We start from the raw sequence: 22,082 nt of genomic DNA, 5'->3' as shown, positions 1-22,082 counted from the left end.
GTTTTAACCTTTTTATCTGCTTCTGCTCTCTGTTGCCTCTGCTCTCCTCATATCTTCCTAGTAGACATCTGAATCTGTTACAACAGTATTCACATGAAGGTTGAACACTGCAGTACTTTCCTCTGTCCCTGTCTTTGAGGTATCAAAAACTGCATTATTGGACTTGTTTCACCAGACAGCACAGCTTATCTTACTATTATCACATTTAAAGCAGAAAATGAACTTCTGCTAGCATCTGGAACAGACACTAAGTCTACAAGGCTACAGGAGCTATGGACATGGTAGGTTTTGACAGGAAACTTCCCGGTGCGCCCATTCCTGTGGCTCTGGCAGTTGCAGCCCCAAGGCCCAGCTGGGAGCGGGGTAACCCAGGAACGGCTGTCCCGGTGCCTCCGAGGAGAGCTCCCCAGCAAAGGAACCCTGGGCTTTGATCCCTGCCCAGCCCCTGCACGGGGAAGCCTCGGCTCCTGCTGTGTCCCTGTGCCCATTGCCCTGGTGGTCCCACCTGCCTTTGCCATGCAGAGTCTTGTCTCCAGCAGAGCTGCACCCGCAGCTTCAGCCCCAGCTGCCTGCACCAGCACATTTCTCCACAGGTGCCTTCAGCCCCAGGCTCTGTAAAAGCATGCAGTTAATGGATTTTTCAGAGGACACCAGCTCCCCTCACAAAGGTCACAAAAAACCCAGACCGCTCAGGACATTCTTCGCAAGGTGCACTAAGGCTTTGTACTGTGTTTCCCGTCGCTTTGGCAGGATGGGTTATGAAATGAGGAATTACTGCCTGTGGAGAGTGGTATTCCGTAAGGATGAGGCTGACTGAACTTCCCAAGCTCTGTTTTATTCTAAGCATAGCTGTACTTTGAATTAGTAACACGGCTGATGCCAAGGTTGATGATAGGCTGCTTTAATTGGTCATTAAGAGGCAGTATTATTTACTGCCTTGTTTCTTGGATTCAGCATTTCTACACATGGGGATAAAACTAATGGGCTAGAATAAAGAATATATACAGCATGTAATTAAAATTACATTTTTTAATAGGGGAATATACATGCACACAAGTGCAGGTGCTGCCACAGAAATACAGGTTATGGAAGTATACTTTTTAAATGGTATTATACTGCAATTTAGCTGTCACTTCAAACAGATGGGTGAGTTGTGCAACATTTTTAAACTGATTTAATTACCTGAAAAGGTATTGGCTTGTGTTAATTGGTACAATAAACTACACAGTGGTTCACAGATTCCATTAAAAAGGACTTTGAACATGTAGTATCTATGGGAAAACAAACCGAGCCCTGCCAGTCAGTATTTGAGAAAACGGTTATTGGCTGTTTTATCAGTTCATAAACCAGATCAAAAAAGCCCACTATTCACACAAGACAATGTGCCTAATTGTCATATCCTGTCATAGATACATCAATATCTATGACCTGTCAATATCCCTACATAATATACAAATAATCTTAGTGTTAACTTACCAAAAATTCAGACGTACCAAAAAGTCAGTTCTACAAGATCAGCTCTGAAATCCTCTCCAGAAGGCAATAAATTGGCATTTAAGTATAAAAAAATATTTTCAGAGTTAAGAGATTTCTTTTGTGAATAAGACAAGGATTGTGATCATTGTTAGATAAGCAGCAGAAGCCCTAATTTTTACCATTTGTTACCTATTTATATTAGCTAATGTTAAGATGCAAGCATACTTATCTCCAAAAGAAGCTTTTGAAAGATCTCATTGAGATCTGAGCATGTACAGGATTGAAGTGGTTTTAGTTTGTTTTTTCAAATGCCTTTAAAAGTAGTAACAAATTCTAAATTCCACAGATTTATTTTGTCAAGCATTAGTAATGCTCCATTAGCTTAATGTGTATTGACAGAAAAACAGAAATCACCTCTGGTAAGAAAACACAAATTCAGAGGTGACAATGAAAGAAAAGCACAGCACAGAAAATACCAAAAGCTCAATATGGTAAGAGACAACCAGTCAGGTTCACAGCTATAGAGCAGGTTTGGGTTTTTACCAAAGATAACTTCAGATATCAAAGCCTTGCTAGATTTTTTTCACAGTTGCAATGGTAGCTTTAAAACCCACAAATGACTGTTGGAGTAAGTCAGACCCAGGGGAGTTTGCTGTACAGAACATTCAGGAATTGCTCAACACTTAATGCAGCTGCACCTTGGCCTCCAGAGCTGACTATCAAGGACTAAATCATGTAAAGCAAGGGAGCAAGTTCTGAAATTATTTTCTAGAAGGGGCAGTTTCCAAGCAACAGTAGTTATAAGTTCTGAAAAGAGTCTGCACATACACCTCTGCATGAACCACAACACAGCATCTGTGGGTCCCAGAGACCTCGTTAGACAGTGGGACTAGGGAAACAGAACAAGGGGCCCTATGCCCCACACTTCTCTCATGTCAAGTGCTGGGATGCATGAACCCAGACAAAAATGTTTTTGTAAAAAAATAACATTTCAGAACAGAGGAAAAAGAAAACTAACTATTTTGTGAACTGCAAGGTTCACAACAGTTTTATGTATCTATAAACTGGGACAGAAAAAGAAATACCATGGAGAGCTGGACTATATTACTGATGCAATTTTTGGAAAAATCAAAGGCCACTAATTTAATCTGTATGTGAGATAGTAGAGTTTTGTTTGTTTATGAAATTGCTGCCATGTACTTCCTAAATAGCAAACAAGGACAGCATATAAACAAGCATGAGCAGGAGAAAAAAGATGCATAAACCTCGAGGATGTATTAAATAGTTTATCAAGATCTTTGTCTTCACCCTGAGGTTTTCAGTCATGTGCCTCCCTACAAAGTGAGTGCTGAAACTACTGAGTGAAAATAAGGGAACGTACAAGAGAAACATGCTAGTGCAGGGTGAGAGAATCAGAGCCCAGGTATTTGCTCTCAGGCACTTACAGTCTAAATATAAACTAGGAGGTAACAATATTCCCTGTATCTACTGGCAACACTGCACTTGCCACTCTGCTCCACAGAATTTCCTCCTCTCCTCTTTGAATAAATCATGAGCACAGGCTGAGCAGCAAGACTGCATCCAGGTGATGTTCTGGAGGTCCATCCACACCCATCACACCTGCGCTCTGTACACGAGGCTCCGTGATCCACAGCAACCAGCACCCCATGGACAGCGAGAGATCGGTCCTGCTGGGGCCACCTTCACTGCAAGAGCTCAGCTACCTCCACAAAGCAGAGCCACAAAAACACCAAATAAAAGTTACAGTTACAAAATAATATGGTATAAATAATTTATTCTATGCATTGCCTTGGCAGAAATTAATAAAAATAAAGATGTAAGAAGGAATACTTAATCAGCGGTAGCCCTACCAAAACCTCACATATTCAATAAAACAGGAGACTTTACAATTATCAACCAGCCAAAATTTCAACTTAGGCTAAACACACTCTGCCTCAAATCATTGGGAGAACATATTATCTGCATGTCTCAGTATCTCAAAGTATACCCCTCGCTAAACCAGAACAGTACCAAGCATCTTCAAAATGCCAATTTCATAACAAGTAAAACACTGTCGCGTTTCTGTAACACTAAAGACACACATCTAACACTCCCTAATCTGGGAAGCAAACCTGTTTACTCTTTGAACTGAAACAGAATGTTTGATTCACTTTACTGTAATTGTATCCAACAGCTGTCTTCAGACACCAATTTGGTATGTCACAAGGACTCTTCCAAAGGGTATTTTTAGGCCTTCCGTTTATACCAGAAAAGGGAAGGAATGGTAAATTAACTTCAGCACTGTTACTTTTAGTATAAACTCTTTATGTTGCCTAAACATTTTATAGGGCATATGCAAATATAACAGCCCCCCCCAACAACCCCTATCCGGATTTAAATACATACAGCCTTACTGTAAGACTTCTTTTGCGATTACTTTACTAAAAATTAAAATATTTGGCTATAAAAAAGCTCAACTAAGCTGACAACAGAATATGAATATGACAAAAAAGGGGAAAGGGTAACACTCACACATTTGCTTAAACACAGCCCTTCTTTGACTTCCACAGGCCAATCCAAGCTACACTACCTTCAAACAGCACAGAACTCAGAGATTTGGACCTTTGCTGGCCTTTTAAATCCATGCACATAAAGGACTTTTAAATGAGTAATTAATGTAACACTAAATATTAGCTGAGTAGCTCTCATCCAAGAGTCTAGATTCATCTTTGCAAAAATCCTTTTAGAGGAAAAGAGAAAAAAAAGAAAGTATCAAGCAATACGAAAGTGCAGGAGTTTCCTCACCCTTTCCATCTTTCGTAAAACATCAGGTTTATGGGTGATTTGGCAGTGCCCCATCTGACAGGCAAATTTACAAGGTTAGCACTGAACCTAATCAGAGATAATCAGAAAACTCTTTCTCGCTGGTGTAATTTTCTGCTTGGATAGCTCCGCTATGCTATTATAAATAGGAAAAGCTTGCAGCACAAGCAGGGTAGAAGACTTTAGTGATATTTTAGTAATCACCTTCCATTCAAATCACACCTACTCTTTAATCACGATTGGATCCTTTTCCATTTTACAGCCCCAAGAGTAAACTGAGGTGCTTATAATCGACACAGATTGGGAGTGAAATTTTAGTCCCACTGAAGCTATTGTGAAGTATTATTAATTCATAGGGCCGAGGTTTCAATAATGGTCCTTCCCTCTGGATCCTCTGTTCTAATTCAAGGCGGATTTCTCCACCCTCTTCCTATTTCTCATAACATACAGTAAATGCTCCAATGCTTTGGTTTAATCAGAGGTGATCTAACAAGGAGAGCGAAGAGAGAGAGAAATAGATCCTGAATGCAACAGGATTCTTAGCTGATTCTATGAGATGATGGCAATAGTTTCAGGTTTAACAACCTCAACCAGGTAACAAATGCACTTTTCCTCACTGCAAACACTTCACAAAAACCTTTCCACAGAGCTGGAAAAAGTGGCTAGGAGTTTTATTTAATTTCACAAATCCTGCACTGTCAGAAAGCTGCAGCTTTCAGCTTATGCTATAGGATCTCTGCAACAGAAGCAACATGGAAAACTGCAAAATCAATTTTTTTATCTAAGTACAAAGTCCTGCAAAAAAGGCATAATAAATTTACCTCTAGGAGGGTGTCGCCCTGGAAATTGGACATTTCTGATAATGTTTTCATAGTTTTAGTTACTTTCACATGAAAGTAAAAAACATGAATTTATCACCTTCCTTCTAAGAAACGTCCTTTGATGGGCGTTTCTCATGACCAGTATACTTGGGAAGGTGCTAACTTAATTATCCAATCCCTAGCCATTGTTGAGAACCTATAAATACTGGAGTCAGAGAATAAAGGCACTGTTTTTTGTTCTCACACAGAGATGTCCATGTGAATCATTTCATGTCCTCTAGTGACAGGAGGGTACATTCAGTGCCAAAGACCTCAGCTCATCTCTCCCTGGGGGGGCAAGGAGCAGACTGGGCAAGGCCGGGAGCTGCTGGTGCACCATGGCACAAGAGTCTGCTCCCATCAGCCAGCACAGGAGGGGAGCAGTGGGCAGCAGGACTGATAAACCCCAGGGAAGCCTGGGAGAAGAAGAAGCATTGATACCCACACCTTCCTTGTTTTGAAAAACTTGTTTGATGACCATTTGATTTTTGATTTTGCCAGAACGAAACAACTTTCAAATACAAATACCAGAAGGTGAAGGTAACGGTCTTCAAAAGCTTTCCTTGCCCTCTACATTATAAACCATCACAGGTACAGTAAAGGGGTGGGTTGGAGGGGGGAGAAGCAATTTGGTGGGTTTCCCCCGCCCCAATACCAGAATGCTTCATAAAACCAATTCCAAGCTTTCAAAAACAGAGATGCAGACACAAATGCAGGCCTATCCTTTAAAGCAGCAATTTAGTACTATACAGCCTGTCTTCCAGAACAGAGAAGTTTTATTACTGTGAGGTTAAGTCTTTTTGCCTATTAATTTATTTTTATAGGACACAAGTAGCACAAAGTCCACCTGCTCAAACCCTCTTGACAGGCTGTGGTCCTTCTGCTTCATTACTTATAATTGCCTGTTGATGACAGCTACACACACTGCTTTTTAGGTGAAAAGACAATTGTATTACCAAATAACCACACATTCCTATACATTTTGACATGTCATAACTCAACTGTCCTCAAAGGAAAGAAAGCTAAATTGGTGGGGTCTACTGAGTAAAAGTGACACCACTCAAAAAGCCTTTTTGCAAAGCCTTTTTGCTCAAAAAAAAGTAAAGTTAATCTAAAAAACCTCAGCACCCCTACTCCTGAGCACCATCTTTCCTGAATGAATCTGAATGATTACATGGATGAAAAAGAACCAGGTAAAAATCTGGTTTCTTTCCATAAGAATAAATAAATAAAATAATTAAATCTCCCTATTTGAAACACAGCTGTTTTTTATTAATTTTTAGAAGCGTACCCGTAGGGAAAAAAAATTAGTAAAGGCATGTACTTTCCATCTACTCCAATTCTATTTTGTATAGCTGCATATCCACTTGCATAAGTGATTTCTACTGAGACAATAAACAAGCACAGCCTTTCAAATTCACGCCTGAAAATTAGATGGCAAAATATGCATATCTCAAAAAGGACAAGATTACCTCCCTATTGGTTTATGCAGGGAAAATTACATTTCTCCTTCTTACCACATACTTTTCCATGTCTCTATAATTGCTCACTGAGCCACCATTGCCCATATTCTCCATGTTATTAGCAGCAGACAACTTCACAACTACTGAGTTTGATTCAACATCTCAGATGAACACAACTATGAAAGCAGCTTGATGAGCATCAATCTAACAATCATAAAGCAGCTATAAAACCACATTTTTATGTGCATTGCAATGTTACTCTTAGTCATTGAGGGAAAATGAATAACTCAAATGTCACAATGCTCAACTAATATGCCTGGATTATTTCATCAGCTGGGCCACTGTGCAATAAAACACAAGAAAACCAGACTTTGTTAAGAGTTTTTGTGGTTGGAGTAAACCTAGCTGTTCATTAGCAGTTCATGCACATACTCAAAGATGTAGGTTCCTGATGCTTTTCCAACTTCTCATTTTAAAGTAATTAGCATTATTTGTGCATGCACATGCATGAGTACATTGCAAGAGGGTGGGAAGGCTGCCCACGTGATGCAGCAGAAAAACCCACAACAATTGACTGAATAAAGTTCTATCACAATTGATTCAGAGAAAAAATAGACCAACTGCTATTTGTTATCAACAAGGTCTCTCTTTTGGTTTTTCTTGCTGCTTTGATAAAATCTGTGAGGGAAAGGTGGGACTGGGCAGCAACATCCTCTGCTCCCTGCTAAACAGAAATCAGCATTTTCAATGCACTCAATTAGCAGTGTTTTAGGTCTGTGTCAGATCCCTCATCAGAGCTAATTGATTTCAGGCACAGGCCAATCTCACCATTCAACATCATTACCCAGAGGTAGGTGGTGAAAAGGAAAACAGATCTCTGATTAAAGAAAAGCATGAAGGGGAGGCACACCATTTACAAGCTGCACACAGCATTCCCTCTCAAAGAAATAGCAGTGTTTAAAAACATTCTGAAGAGATGCCTCGCAATCAAATTTCATAGGACTGCTCTGGAAGCCCCAAAATTGGAGATGTGACATTGGACCAAGCTATGTGAAAAGGCACACATCTTTATCTCAGGAGAGAATGTGAGCAAGAGAAAATTCAATTATGTTTCCTGATTTATTTCCCTGCTCCTCCTTCCACTCCCATTCGCAAATGGTGTTTAGGGCAATAGAAGAAACTGTGATAGTACATAGGATAATATGCTAGAAAACAAGAATACTTATCACAACTAGCTAGCTGAATTGCAGTTTGAATGCACAACTCTGTACATGTTGGTGGGAAGATCTGAGGTCAGCGCTTGTCAAAAGGAAGAGATGTGCTCCTGTTCTCTTGGCACAAAAAGCATATGTTGCCAGGATGGGAAACAGCTTTCCTGGCCTAAAGCCCACACTGGAGTCCCACGAGATAAAAGGCTGGAAACGTCCCTTCTCTCCCACTCCTTTACACATGCAGTTAGTCTCCAGACCTGGTTCTGTGCTAAGCAAAATTCTATGTTTATATTCATCTTAACACTTTGAAATTAAAAAATGCAGAACTGTGTTTTGACTGACTTTCATCTCAGTCCACAGAGCTACTTTCAGTAAGCTAAAGCACAGCACACTGGCATGGCTGGCTCCATGGACACTGACATTAATCAGCCTACAGAGCCTGCGAGTGCCCAGCTGCAGGCACTGGCATGTAATCATCATACAGATGATTATATTTTTGGCACCATCTAATTAAGCCTTATTTTCCTAGCCTTAGAGACAGCTACATGGTAGCTCCCCTGTTCCTGCTTCACCTCATTAATTAGAGACCTTTTCTTTCAAACAAGACAGGTGCTGTAATCAGTAACACCAGCACCACCACTATTTTGGGGGGCAAGTCATGTCACACATAAAAGAATTTCACCCAGCTTCTAAATGCTTTTCATGTAAATGTGAACCAATTAATAGCTCCTAGTTTTCTCTTCTCCCTTATTATTCAGCAAAGGATGTGTATATGATAATAAAGAAACAATTCACTATTACGTTTGCATTTATGTCTACTCGTACCTTGCTCACTGCTTTCTACTGCAGCGTACTGTACATTTTCACCTTTTTTTACCCTTATATCCTAAGAGTATAAACTATTTATAAATGTCATTTTAACACACTAAAGCTTTAATTACCCTTTCTTTCTACCTTTTAAAAATGCATTTTGTTCACTTTGTATTTATACACAATATCTTGGCAGTAAAAACAAGAAAGAACTTTTAAAACCCAACACTTGTGTTAACAGTGCCACACGAATTTGCTGCCTCACTGAACCACAGAAACATCACCATGTTTCTGCATCAGACCACAAGTGAGCAACAACTGTTACGACTTTATCTTGGTGCAATACTGCTGACTGTCTCAATTAAAGCATTACATTCTTTATTTAGATACCTCCTGCAGCCCCAACCAGCACAGCAGATGAGCACTTTTGACAGTTGCTACTCATATCCCAACACTTTCTCCCAGCTTCTGGGGAGGTGCATAGCAAGTAGAACATGATTTTCATCCAAATATATGTTCTATACATATTCCACTTCTTTTTCTAGAATGGCAAAAACAAGAAGCTTCCCGGAACATTCACTTCGTCTGAGAAAGTACTGTAGAAGCTCTAACTACTTTGCAGGGGGATCGGTCAATAACGGCGCAATGCTTAGAGAAAAGTAAATTAAAATACATAAAAATAATCCCATCGCAGTGCTGCAGGGCATCACCTGGGGCACTGGTACGTGCACATTTCAGGTAAATGTTTTATTTGCTCACACTCTGGCACAAAGGTGAATCCCCAGCTGCCGGCTCGCAGCCTGCCCCGCAGACGGACGCGCTGCGTTCTGACAGCACAGCCGAGGCTGCCCAGGGCCCGCAGCCCCGCCGGGGCCAGAGACACCGGGCCTGGGCCCCTGCAGAAAGGCTCGCTTACCTGTGTTCGCCAGACACAGGTCCCTGTTGAAAAGCTCACTTACCCGGCTGCTCACCGGCCCAGGCCCCTGTAGAAAGTCTCACTTACCCGGCTGTTGGCCGGCCCAGGCCCGGGTCTCGCCCACCAAGAGCTCCGCGGGCACCACCCGCCCCAGGGGGCCTGGCCGGCCCCAACGCGCCTCACCTGGGCCGCCGACCCCAGCCCGGGCCCTGCCCCTCTCCGCCCACACAGGCCAGCAGCACACGGGGCCTGCCCCGGGAAAACCATTGATTTCTTGAAATAACCTCTTGGGAGCCTTAAAAATGAATTCTGCAAAGCGCTGGAGAGCAAGGAGCGAAAGCAACCCTCTACCCCGAGAGCGTAAGCAGCATTTCTTCTCCTCCTCCCAAAACCAAGTAAGGGCAGCGGCCTTTTCTGATAACCACTCTGTAATACACCCAGAGCATGGAAATTCAAAAGACAAATCAATCTGTGCAATACATCTTTATTTTAATTTTATTTTTTTTAACCTTTGCAGTCATCTTGGAATAATCATCATGTAAACAGTAGGATGGGATGGGATGGGATTACATTGAGTCGTATGCAAATAGTTCTAGAACACCTCAACGATTATGACATTATAAATAACTTCTCTTAACAATATATATTTGCCGTTTTCAGTACATTAAAGAGCTGCCACTTATCTAGGAGTAACTAGGAAGTAGTTTAAAGTGTAACCTCTGAGAAACACATCTCCAAATGCAGAAGTCTTTCTAAGGTTCCCTAGCTCCGTAACATCTATGTCACAGGTTAAGCAGAGGACTACTTGGGTCGAAGTGTTGTCTTTGTAACAGAGTTTTACTTTATCATTGCACAAAGCCCTATTATTTTCTCTCCACCTTGGTATTTTGCAGAACTTCAAATAAAGCTTCAGTTCCATTCTTCAAGTTTTTATTCACCTGTATGAAACCGGTTTCTATCATTAAGGGTAAGTCAGATCAGAGATGGACACAGTAAGCGTTCTACCTTAACAACAGTTCACAGTAGCTCTAGCTCGTAGACTCCCCAATAAAGCATAGTCAAAATACATTTAACACCTTTGCTACTGTATATACCCTCCTTGCTCATATAACTATATATATTTTTATATATTGTACCATATGTATGGTACTTCTAGAAAATGGAGATTATAAGCAGCCTCAGGCACATTCGTAATAAATTAATATCTGCAAGGCACCTCCTACACCCTTGATGATCAGTTTGTGGACTGTTTTTTTGACACACAACCAACAAAAACTTGCTAATGCCAAATCAAATTATTCCAGAAGAACCCTAGAAGTTACCAAATACTGCAAAGACATACCTGAAACTTTTTTAAATAGTGGGAGATTAACTGCAAATAGCACATAATCAAGTCAAATCATTTTCTTATTACTAGTAATATGTAATGCATAAATATATGAAAAATAAAATTCACAGTCATTTTTAAATCTAGAATTCAAGTTGGCTAATATTTCTAAACTTTTATATGTATGTTAATTTCTAAATGTAACAGAACAGAGGCAGTATTATCAACCACAAGTACAGGTAAAATAGTATCACTCAAAGTCTATGAAAGAAGTAAGCTTGATAGAAAGTTCCTTTTGTAACCAATAAATACAGCCACCTGAGAGCATTTCCACAGGCTTTTCACTTAGGGGGAATCCAAATCAACTGCTAAGAGACATTTAGGAGCATTTTGAACGTTAAGAGCAGCAGTGTAGCTGTGGGCTTTGCTTGTTCTGACTTTGTGAATTGCTAGATAATGAAGCAGAACTCAGTGTGTGGTGCATTAATTTTCCTTTGCATCTAAGCTGGCTTTTTCGCAATCTCACAATTCGGCTTGGGGTCAAGGGACAGACATCAGCTGACACTTAACTGAGCAAAACCAATCAGTTTCACTTCATCAGGAATCTCAGTGCCATCACAGCCAGAGGCCTGCAAGTACAAACAGAAATGTTTAGTATATCACACTACAAAGAAACATTTGACAGCCAGGATATAGTTTCCCCATATTGCCCAGTCAGCAAACAGCTTGATTGAAGAAAAGCTTTCAGACTGCATCATGTGGTCTCTGTCAGTGTCAACCAATTGCATCCTTAATTTTAGCAAACTCCTGTAGTCAATATTAAAAATTATGGAAAAAAATACTGGAAAATGGACACTGAAATACCCAAATTCTTTAAACCAAACTTTACAGACTGGAGCCAAATTTGCTTTTTCATGGGAGTAAATAGTTTTCACTCATGAAGAGCATCTAATATACATGTATAGAATCCACTTTTTACCACTGTACACAGCAAATTTCTCATGAGTCTAGCCAGAAAGTGAGTTTGGAATAGCAAACAGCTGAATTTTTAAACAAGATATTAAAGCAGTCTACAAAGAGTACATACAAATATTTGTAAAAGGACAGCTCCGTCCTGTCAGTACAATCTAGTACTTAAAACTGTACAGTTTATATTCTTCAGTAAAGCCTGTCACAATCAAACTGGCACAAGCGATCAGTTCATTCTTCATATATAAAATTAGAATATAAAACCACTTTGCTCAGGACTAAACTATTACTTTAGGTCCGTTTTAGAAAAAAATATGCTGGAAGCAAAGCATTTTTATGTTTTGATTTTTAAACACAAAATTTGCATATGTAGACATTTTAAATAAAGGGGTTTATACATTTTAACCTGCATGGTAGATAAGTCAAAATACTAACAGAATTGGATTAAAAGTGTGCAACGCTAACTTACTTATGACAGATGCCTTCAGATTCTTTTGCATATCACAAAATATCCCCAACAGAACAATTGGTTCACCCTATAAAACTGCTTTTGATCCCTTTTTTGCATTAGCAGCAGTTGAGCCATTTACTAGAACTGGTTCACGAGCATGCACTGTAAGGTAAAGAGCTGTCAGATTGTACATACAAGGTGCACTACGTGACACAATCCATTGAATTTTCATGAGCAGAAATAAAACTGTGTTGACACTTGTGGAAGCATTACATCAGGCTACTCCTTCAAATTTACTTCGAGCAGACATAGAGAACAGAAGTTCTCTCCTCAGTATTTCACAGCTGTTATTACACAGAAGCAGCAAGTTAGAGAGAGGTCTGAGATCACTCTCAGTTACTATTCAGATTGGATTGGGAATTTACCAAATAAATGGAGTTTGAATTTCGCACCTAAATTTAATGCTAGAAAGTGCTAATACTACTAACATCATTCTACACTCTAGCTAGCTATCAATCTTCTCAAAGCCATGCTAAACAACATATCTACATGCATATAGACTTTTAAATGCCTTCCTTAACAACAAATATTATGTCTATTTAATACACCTGGGATCTATTAATTTAGATTTTGTGCTTAGCATAAATACAAATACTATACAGAAACTGCAGCCTTGAAGTATTCAGTAGAGACTGAACACAGTCTGTCATTAATGAGTTTTTCCCCACGTTTTTCATATGCAAGGTCCTTACACAAAATGCAAATTATGCTGTGCAATAATTTAGTGTTTCCAAGATTATTTGTGTATTAAAGCGGTCTCCTTCCCAAAGTGTGGACAGCTGGATCCTACAGGGAAGTTTTCAATCTGTGTTAGCCAAGACAACTAGGGGATATTTAATACTATATATGTTCTGCGGAATGACATAATTTTTAAGAGAAAAGACACATTGTCTAAAAACATGCAAGAGGGGGAATCCAACCCCTGCCATCCAGGCACCTCACCTTAAAAATTTTCTTTACTATTTCGGTAATAATTAAACACAAAAGTAGTTATAACATAAACTGTTCCTTTTTTGCCCTAAAGATGAACATGCTTGCTGTTTGAATACAAAATATTATATACCAGCAAAATACTAGCAAACTTCAAGCAGTGAGATACTAACCAGATTCCCTGTCCAGAAATGCCAGCAACTAATCCTAGACTAAGGAATATTTTTCAGTTGAATTTTTTGAATGGATATAGGATTAGCTACATTTAGACTTTTAATCCCCATTAAATATTCACCAACAAAATGTGTTTTAATCAAGTTGTATACAAGTGCTGTCAAATTAAGGGAGATCTTGGTAAGAGGTAACAAAGACCCAGTAGTGCATACAAAGATATAAAAGAGTTCTCATAGGAAACAATTAATTTAGCAACACCACTATACAATACAGAAATAGGAGAAGCAGAACATAAATTAATCCAAGGAGAAAAATAAACTAGGATATTTCTTGTTATGGTCTTTTCCTCATGAAAATAGGAACTAGTGCAGGAAACCTAGGTCAAAAGTATGAGGAAGAAACTAAGGTTAAAAATTAACCTCTAGAATTTCTACCTATCCAGCAGAACTTACCTACAGCAAGGACAAAGGCATTGATTTTGGATTGTCTATTAATTAGACAATCTATTAATCTATTAGTCTATTAATCTATTAAAGATTATGGTAAGAAGCAGGATGATAGCAGCATTCACTCACTGGAATCTGGAATTCTATGTGACACTGAGTGAACCCCAGCAATAAATCCAACTGAATCACAAAAAAATAGAAAAAAATACCCCAGCCTAAATTTTCAAGTGGATTTGTTTTCAACATCTATAATCTGGATACTACAGGATATAATGTTTAGGAATCACAAGCCTCTATTTTAAGTGTGGGAACAAGAAACCCAGGCATCTGCAGAGCCTCTGGAGTATCTGTTATCTAAAGTCTCTTGGTGAGATGCCATTTACTGTACAATAAAGCCAAGTCAGATGTTTAGACAGCAAGAGCACAGATCAGCTGCAAAAAGAGAAGTATTAGCTTATAAGCTATATTTATAGCAAGGGTCTGAAAAAGAAAGGAAGCTGAGTTAAATGTCTTTATTCCCCTAGCCCGACCCCTCCTCACAAGAAATGTGGAAGTTCTGGGGATTTTACTGGACTGTAAAGGAAAAATGAGTTCAAATGAGTCAGCTAAAACTCCTTAGATCTGTATAGAGAATGACATGGGAAGAAGAGTCCTGAATCAATACATCATCATCAATTAGGTCTAAAAATGGCTCTCTACAGCATCTGCTTTTATAAACAAAGCTATGATTCTTGAGCCCTGCTTATCTAACAGACATTAAGTCTAGTCTCTCATATGACTGAGTCACTCTCAGCAAAAAGTGCTGAAAGCTAACTGGTATTTACATAACTAATAGTTCAATAGCTTCAGGTATATGCATTTTTCAACTTAATTTTAACAAGAAATAAAAACAAACACAGCACATCAATTCTGACTCAAGTTTTTGCAATGCAAATTTATTAATATTAAATTAAATCTATAATGCTATGAGGAAAATTGACCAAAATTAAGGACCTATGGTCCAATGTACAAAATGCAGCACAGAAATGAGTCCTAAGCCCCAACCCAGGGTCTGATGAAATGCATACAAAAGATAGGAAGAGATGGAGAAGGAGAAACAGCAATGAAATACAGTAGGAGAAAGACCAACTTGCAGGTGTGGATGGTCAACTGAAAGAAGGGGAAAAGAACAAAGGAGCAAGCAGTGGAGAAGGTGACCTGCATGCAAGACAAATGGGGGCAGGTGTTGGAAAAAATGGGATTGGAATAATATGTCCATCAGCAGACGACACTTCAGCCAGGGTAGAGGGTGGTGGGGGTGAAGGAGTGTTTACCTAGCTATTACAGTTTTCTCTGCTTTACTTGTTTCTGCAGTTCTTCCCGGGGGTTTTCTTACTGCAGCTCCTCACCTAAACCTCAGACTACCTCACAACTCATGTGACTGAACCTCCTTCCCTATGCAGTTATGGAGCTGTCCTGTCAAAAAAGGGTTTAAGCTTTTTCTCTAAAACATGGTAATTTCAGTCACTTTATCTGTCAACACATATATTCAACAGAATAGCTGTAACTGATATAGAACCCAGATTCTACGTGAAAATTGTGGTTATTTATTTGTTTCTTCCATTGATGCTTTTACTTACCAACTTAAAAGTCAATGTTTTCAAGGCCTTTGGATCATCTACTATCTTCTGTAAGTTAGCAGCAACTGTAAAAGACAAAAGAATATGATTTACAGAAAATTGCATTCAACTTGACATCAAGCCTTTTGTTGAATCTTCTACTTAATTCTACACATATACATGTCTGTAAATTACCACTTGAATCATTTAATCACTCTCCAGCTGTTGTTTCAGAGGGCAGTGGGCTGCCATAAATTCTACTTCCTTTCTTGGTCACTGATATTTTGTGGCTATGTGAACTGATTCAGGGAAACAATGTGCCTGAAAATCAAATAACGGAAAAAAAACCCCTACTAATTTTCAGTTTAGTCTATTCCATAAACAGTTAGCAATCACCCAAATGCAAATGCAAGGAGGATGGAAGAATCACACAGCCAAGGATAAACTGATGGCTGGCATGATTTATATCATGTTTCTGCTATAGCCAGGGTCACTATCAGCATCAGCTTCTGGCAGAACACTGAGCTCACTGTCCCCTCTAACAGGTTTTATGCATGTGTTTTTCTCCCTTGGGCTGGCATTAACACAGACTCTAGATGATATGTTACAGCTCACTAGCAGGAAAAAAAAAAAAGAAAGCAAACCAAAGCAAAAAAAGTAAAATATGAGAATGACATAAAAAGATCTGATCTTCAAACTACTCTTTTAGAAAACATGAGCTAGATTTGTCAAGTAACAGTAATAAACACTTTGACTGGATGAACAGAGCTTGAGTGTCCAGAAAAGGAAGCTGTATGCTGTAACAAAAATACCAAGAAGGAAACAATTTACTCTTTGAAAACAGAGGAGAATGCAGGAAATTAATAAACACTTTTTCTATCAAAATACCTGAGCTACATTTTTAATTGGTCTGTTTTAACGATATTGCTACATTAATCTTGACCAAAAAATAACTCAATGTGTGTTTTCAGCTTTGTATATTTACTAAGCTGGCTGCCCAACTTTACACAGTCACAGATCCTGAACTAAATCAGACCAGATCATTAAGGGCCTTTGTTCAAGACTGATGTATGAGCACAAATGTCATCAACAGGATATGAGCATGAGATAAATATTTCACACCTGGCAGAGCTGTTTAAACAAGATCACATAAAGGAAATGAACAGGTATTAAGTAGCAGACATTTCTTAGTACACTGTCTAGGTAAGTACCATAAAGCAGAGAAGCAAGAAAGTAGATGCTGCCCATAAATAACTCTTTCCACATAATTCATATGGTGAAAGATACACACCAAACATTTGCACATTCCATGTCCTACTGCTACAAAGTTAGATTTCTGCTTCCTCCATCTTCTAACATTGTGATGACAACGCTTTCACTCCCACTGTGCCTGATCATTAATGATCCACTCTGTAATAACAGAAATTCACCTCACAGGGGAAGTACAGTGTCTAGTGAATTTAGAGAAGTAAACAATTTGGCCAATCTACCACTGTTAAATGCAAATCAATTTTCTGTGGGTCTCATTTTATTTATACAATTAAAATGGCATCAAAGATTGTTTGTATACTTGTAATAAATTTAACTGTAGATGAAAGTGTGTTTGAAACTAAAAACTTAAAAGCAAGCATAAGGAATATTTTCTAGAGAACACTTTTTGTAAAGAAAAGAATTAACCTTCGCAGTTAAATTAACTCAACTACAAGCATGACAATAGGAAGTCTTTTCGTTTTTAAAGCTTCATTATTCATAAACTTCTTTATTCTAGTAATTCTAAACAGTTTTTATTTTAGTCACGCAATTCACTTCCACAATCTTTAAGTTGATTTTATTGCAATACCTCCTACCTGATAAAATACATGCAAATACATACAATGCTTTTCATTACAACTAATATTTAGAATCTTAGGAACATTAAGCCTCATATCTCCTGAAGCCAGGAGAGAATAGCTTCAATTTTTCATGTCTTAAAAATTTATAAAATACGATCATGCACTCAAGGGCAGCTCTAGTTTATCCAAATCTCTGTAAAGCATATCTTAAACAAAAAAAAACCAGAAAAACAAAACATTAAAAATTCTCCACCTAGAATGAAGATGAATGATTCACCTTCATTGAAATGAAGACAGTGCTACAAAAGCAGATAGGCATTAGGTCCTAAATCCAAAGATCTGTAACTTCACCGAAATAAAATGTTACAAAAATAAGAGCTTCAAGTGCATGCATGTCTTTAGGAGGGGCAGCCTTTCATTTAATGTTGATCAGCTGTGGAACAGCTAAGGCAAGTCAGCATGCTGCTGGGCTATTCTCCCAGGAGCAAAACCTTCCAGCTGCCCTGGCAGTTACTGGCAAAGGTATTATTACTGCATTTGCAAACAGCAGCCACAATCAGCAAGTGTTTTAATGAACTAGCACACAGTCGGGTAAGCAGCATCAAGGATGTCACAGGTAGTAACAAAGTCTTTAAAAACTCTAACCCTTCCTGCTGCTGATTGATTCTCTATCAGGGAACAGATTAAATAATTCCAAGTAAAAATATCAAAATTAGATTTTCAATATACGTAAATAGTTGATGTTAATTACTTTGTTATTGTTGTTGTAACTTAAACACTGTATCAGAAATGAGTGGTATTTTAGATGGTTATCATACCTAAAGAAAGCTGAGAAGAGTGTTCAGTAAAAGGCTCCAGGGACACAGTTTTATTTATTCATTTGTCTTTACTTTTAATATAAACTGAAGTCAGAAACTTTTACATATTAATTACATGTTATTTTTGTTTTTCTGATGGACCATAACCAGAGTAGGACATATTTAATCAAATAGACAATTAGGAGGATTTGAGGGAGAAATGTCATATATTTTCAGGCTATGCTTGAACATGAGAAAGCATACCTATAAAGAGTCCATAATTTTAGAATACAAGTTTACATTTAGAATAGTCATACCTGCAGTTTCCTATGGAGAGATCTTTTCAATTTTAATTGTAAATATTCAGCATTTTCAAGCACAACTAGTATTTCACCTCTGACTTTAGTACTGTGTTTTACATTTTCTGGCCTTAACAGAGAGGCAATAGAAATCATTTAGCGAAAATAATGTCATTAATCACAGTCAATCAATCCACTGCAAATGCAAATCCTCCCAAAAGCCTACTCTTTCTGCAATATCTGAAAGCATATGTAATTATCATCAACTAAGAGCCAAGTATTTGCACATACTTCCCTAGCAAAACCATATCATCCTGCTGGTATCTTTTTCATTTTTCTAACTCCTTGCTTTTGTTTTGCTAGGTCTTGCCCTTATTTACACCACAAGGGCAAAAATTAGAGGCAACTGTCTGAATCTGAATACCTAAAGTCAGTATTTCAGGAAACTCTATTTTAGAGTTCATTAGCTTTAGGGATGAGACAATCATTACTCTTTTCTTATGCAAGAAACTTCTTATGCAACTTAATGCAAGCCAAACCTCCTAGGACCTCAGTAAATACATAGCTTTGGATGTGTCCCTCTGTACCTAAAATGTTTAAGATCTGGGTTCAAGTGGTAACTGAAATCCTTTGGAGCCTGATGAAGTCAACTAAGAAGAACATAACCCATAAACTGCAGGTGTTCATGGTGTAACTTTTCTCTAAAAAATCCTTTTCTGTTTCTCTGTTTCTGCTACATCTCTTCTGTATTTTTCTGTTTATTCTTTGATTTCTCAGCCTCCTTTGGACTGAATTCTTTTGGGATCCTCCCTCGTGAGAAGTCCTGCTTATCTCAGTTCTTATGATTCGAAGAAAACTCCCGAGCTCATTAGAATTTTGTTTCTCGTGTTTATTAACAGGTCATCACAAAACTCAACAGGTCTCTCCAGGCTGGTTACACAAGGTTAATCTTTGCAATCTGGTACATTTCTTTCTTCTGATGGTACAAACAAGGCCTTGTGGCACGCTTCGTGTCTGATGCACAAAATGGCCCTGAACTATGCAGTTCTTTTATCTTTATACCTATTTTTACCCAATTAACAATAGACACGTATATTATTTTCCTTAATGACCCAATGACCCGTCACCTCTGTGATGCACTGCGGCATTTTCTGTCCAATCACCTACTATTATCCAAAAACCTCTAGGAGAAGAACATGAAGAAGAAAGAAGAAGGGACAAGGGACAACACCCTAAATCCTCCATCTTGTCTCCTGTTCTCTAAACTAACTTTTTCACCCAGTGATTTAAAAAAACTTTCTAATCTACACACTTACAGTTTTAGCTTTTTCTATCTAACTTTTTAACATTTGTTTTCATGTATTACCATGAAAACATGCTCATGAATTTCATATTATATGAAATTCAATGTTTTTTCTGGATCTTATAACTAAATATCAGAAACAAGGGCACACACTCTGTATTCCAGACTCCAACACATGGCATCCCTAGTTTAGGTAACTTCCACTGGAAACAAAGCCTGCAGCAGAGGCAGTAGGAGCCATCCAAGCAGGTGAAATTCCTTCCTGAATGCCTGCAGTCCCAGTTATTTCTCCAGAGGGTTTGGGGATCCCATACAGTGAAGACATCCTCAGAATTAGAAATACAACATACTCTACAGCTGAATACTCATCCTACTTTAAATGCAATTAAACTAAGCTATCATTTGCAGCAGCTGACTTACTACTTCTAAAATTATATTTCTAAAAATTTAGGATTATTACTAAACCTACACTGTTTGGACCACTTGGTATGCAAATTTCTACCAAGGCACCAAAAACATTAATGCCAGTCATACACACATGACAGTAAAGAATGCTTTCACTTACAAGCAGTTGCTGTTACTGTCCAGCCCTATTCAGAATTACTGGTCACTTCAGGCAAGTAAAAAAAACACAATTATTTTTAAGCAGAACAATTAACTGTATTGATGAAAATCTCCCCCAGATAGTGGATTTAGGGTCTTTTCATTCAGGAAAATTATTTGCTAGGCCAAGGCTCACTAACCCTCCTGGTACAGTTCACATGCTAAGTTCTAATTTGGTTTAAATACAAAAAACGAGACTAAAGTTTCTAAATTAAACCAATCACATCTTCAAACAATAATAAGGAAAATAACCATCACATTCTCACCACTTTTCCACACCCCACAGTCCCAACCATTCTTGTATTGCAAGTTGGTGAACAAAGTCAATGTAATACAGTAACACTCTCCCTAAAGTGAAAAGGAGTTTCACACTAGGACTTTCTAGAGGGGCAGGAGTTTATTCTCCACTGATACTTAAATTATTTGGAAAAGTTAAGAGTACTGTAAAATATATGTCTCTTTACACCTTACCTCTAAGTTAAGCATACTGCAGTTGCTATTGACAAAGCCATTTCTCTTTGAAATACTCTGAAGACATGCTTTGGATATAGTACTTGTGGAATTCATAGATAAGCTTGCCCACAAGCAGCATTAATTAATAATTAAAATCCTGTTGGGAATTCACTGTTTCTACAAGACCTGAATATTCTGTACTCAACTTTATTTTGCAGTGTTTTCTCAATATGTTATGGCCATGCACCTATAAAAGTCAGAAGAAACATGAACAAGAAAAAATTAAGCGGTGATGGAAAAATCTTTGCCAGCAGTAACCTCAGGTAAATAGAGTATACTTCAAATCATGCCTTGGAGCAAAAGCTCTCTTCAAATATTAGCACCAGTTAGGACAAGAGGCTTTTTGTTGTTTACAACAATAAATGAAGTGCTGTTCACTTTCTTCAGAAGGCTTCTGAAGGACATGTAATCAACCTACACACCACAAATCATTCCAGGTTCTTTTGCAGGTTTTGCTCAGTGACAAATGGTTGTGCCACCCTGACAAAATAAGTGTCTGCACTTGCAGAACATGCAATAGGAAAAAAGGTCAAACCCAGCATATAAATATACACAACACAGGCTGCTAATTGCAGAGGGAATAAATGAAAAGCCCCACATAACTAGAGGCTTTTGGTATGTATATAATACAAATGACTTACACTTTGATATATTACAGTTTGGGCCAATTACATATGTTACAGTTTTTAACTTGTTTTGGTTTTTTTTACAGTTTTATTGAGTGATTGACATGAGGTAACAGAACAAAAAAAAGGCCACCTTCAAGATCTTACAAATACAAGAGAATAACCATATTTTGGGCAGTCTCAAATAGCTGTTTTGCTCCTGTGATGTGACAAAGCTCTCTCTCTGGTTACTTAAAATTCTTAACACGGCATGAAATTTAACCCTAATGGCTTCTGAAGAGGGAAAACTTCTGGAAAAGTTAAAATTAATGAGACAGTAAATAAAGCTATATGAAATACAGTTAAACTATTTCCAGTACAATGCCCACCCAGCCAACTAAGCCAGAGCCATCTGGCATAAACACAGACACAAGCAGAATCTAAAGCTTCAGATGATATTTCTGGGGTGCTCTCAAAAGAATAATGATTCATCTGCTTTTCCATTTTTCAAAGAATGGATGGGCAACCTCGGAAATAGCTCATGAACTCAAGCTTAGGTTCAATAGTTTGCAAAGCTATTGCATATTGTAATCCTGAAATTCAGATATGAAGAAAG

The 22,082-nt window shown here is 38.3% G+C and overlaps 1 protein-coding gene and 2 long non-coding RNA genes across 13 annotated transcripts in view; 1 reads left to right on the top strand and 2 right to left on the bottom strand.

The window, feature by feature from the left end:
- LOC111932129 (uncharacterized) overlaps positions 1–9,763 on the bottom strand; it is a 291,751-nt gene extending 281,988 nt beyond the window's left edge. For 4 of the 5 annotated variants that reach the window (XR_015288965.1, XR_015288966.1, XR_002865941.2 and 1 more), the window contains exon 1: positions 9,647–9,758. This is a non-coding gene — a long non-coding RNA (uncharacterized LOC111932129). Of the gene's footprint in view, positions 1–9,646 lie in introns of all 5 variants that reach the window. The other variant, XR_015288964.1, reaches the window with a different exon arrangement.
- Positions 9,340–21,105, top strand: LOC111932127 (uncharacterized). Its single transcript, XR_002865936.2, has 3 exons — positions 9,340–9,381; positions 10,453–10,526; positions 21,020–21,105. It is a non-coding gene; the product is annotated as an uncharacterized LOC111932127 (long non-coding RNA).
- STK39 (serine/threonine kinase 39) overlaps positions 10,028–22,082 on the bottom strand; it is an 85,219-nt gene continuing 73,164 nt past the window's right edge. For all 7 annotated transcript variants that reach the window (XM_086896793.1, XM_086896797.1, XM_086896792.1 and 4 more), the window contains 2 exons: positions 15,536–15,600; positions 10,028–11,515 (listed from right to left, as the gene is read on the bottom strand). In XM_086896793.1, coding sequence (XP_086752919.1) covers positions 11,441–11,515; positions 15,536–15,600 — 140 coding nt within the window. In that variant the 3' untranslated portion in view covers positions 10,028–11,440. The remainder of the gene's footprint in view (positions 11,516–15,535; positions 15,601–22,082) is intronic.

The sequence above is a fragment of the Cyanistes caeruleus genome, chromosome 7 (assembly GCF_971803275.1).
Source record: "Cyanistes caeruleus chromosome 7, bCyaCae1.hap1.1, whole genome shotgun sequence".
Lineage (NCBI taxonomy): Eukaryota > Metazoa > Chordata > Aves > Passeriformes > Paridae > Cyanistes > Cyanistes caeruleus.
This window is presented reverse-complemented; position numbering and strand designations above follow the sequence as displayed.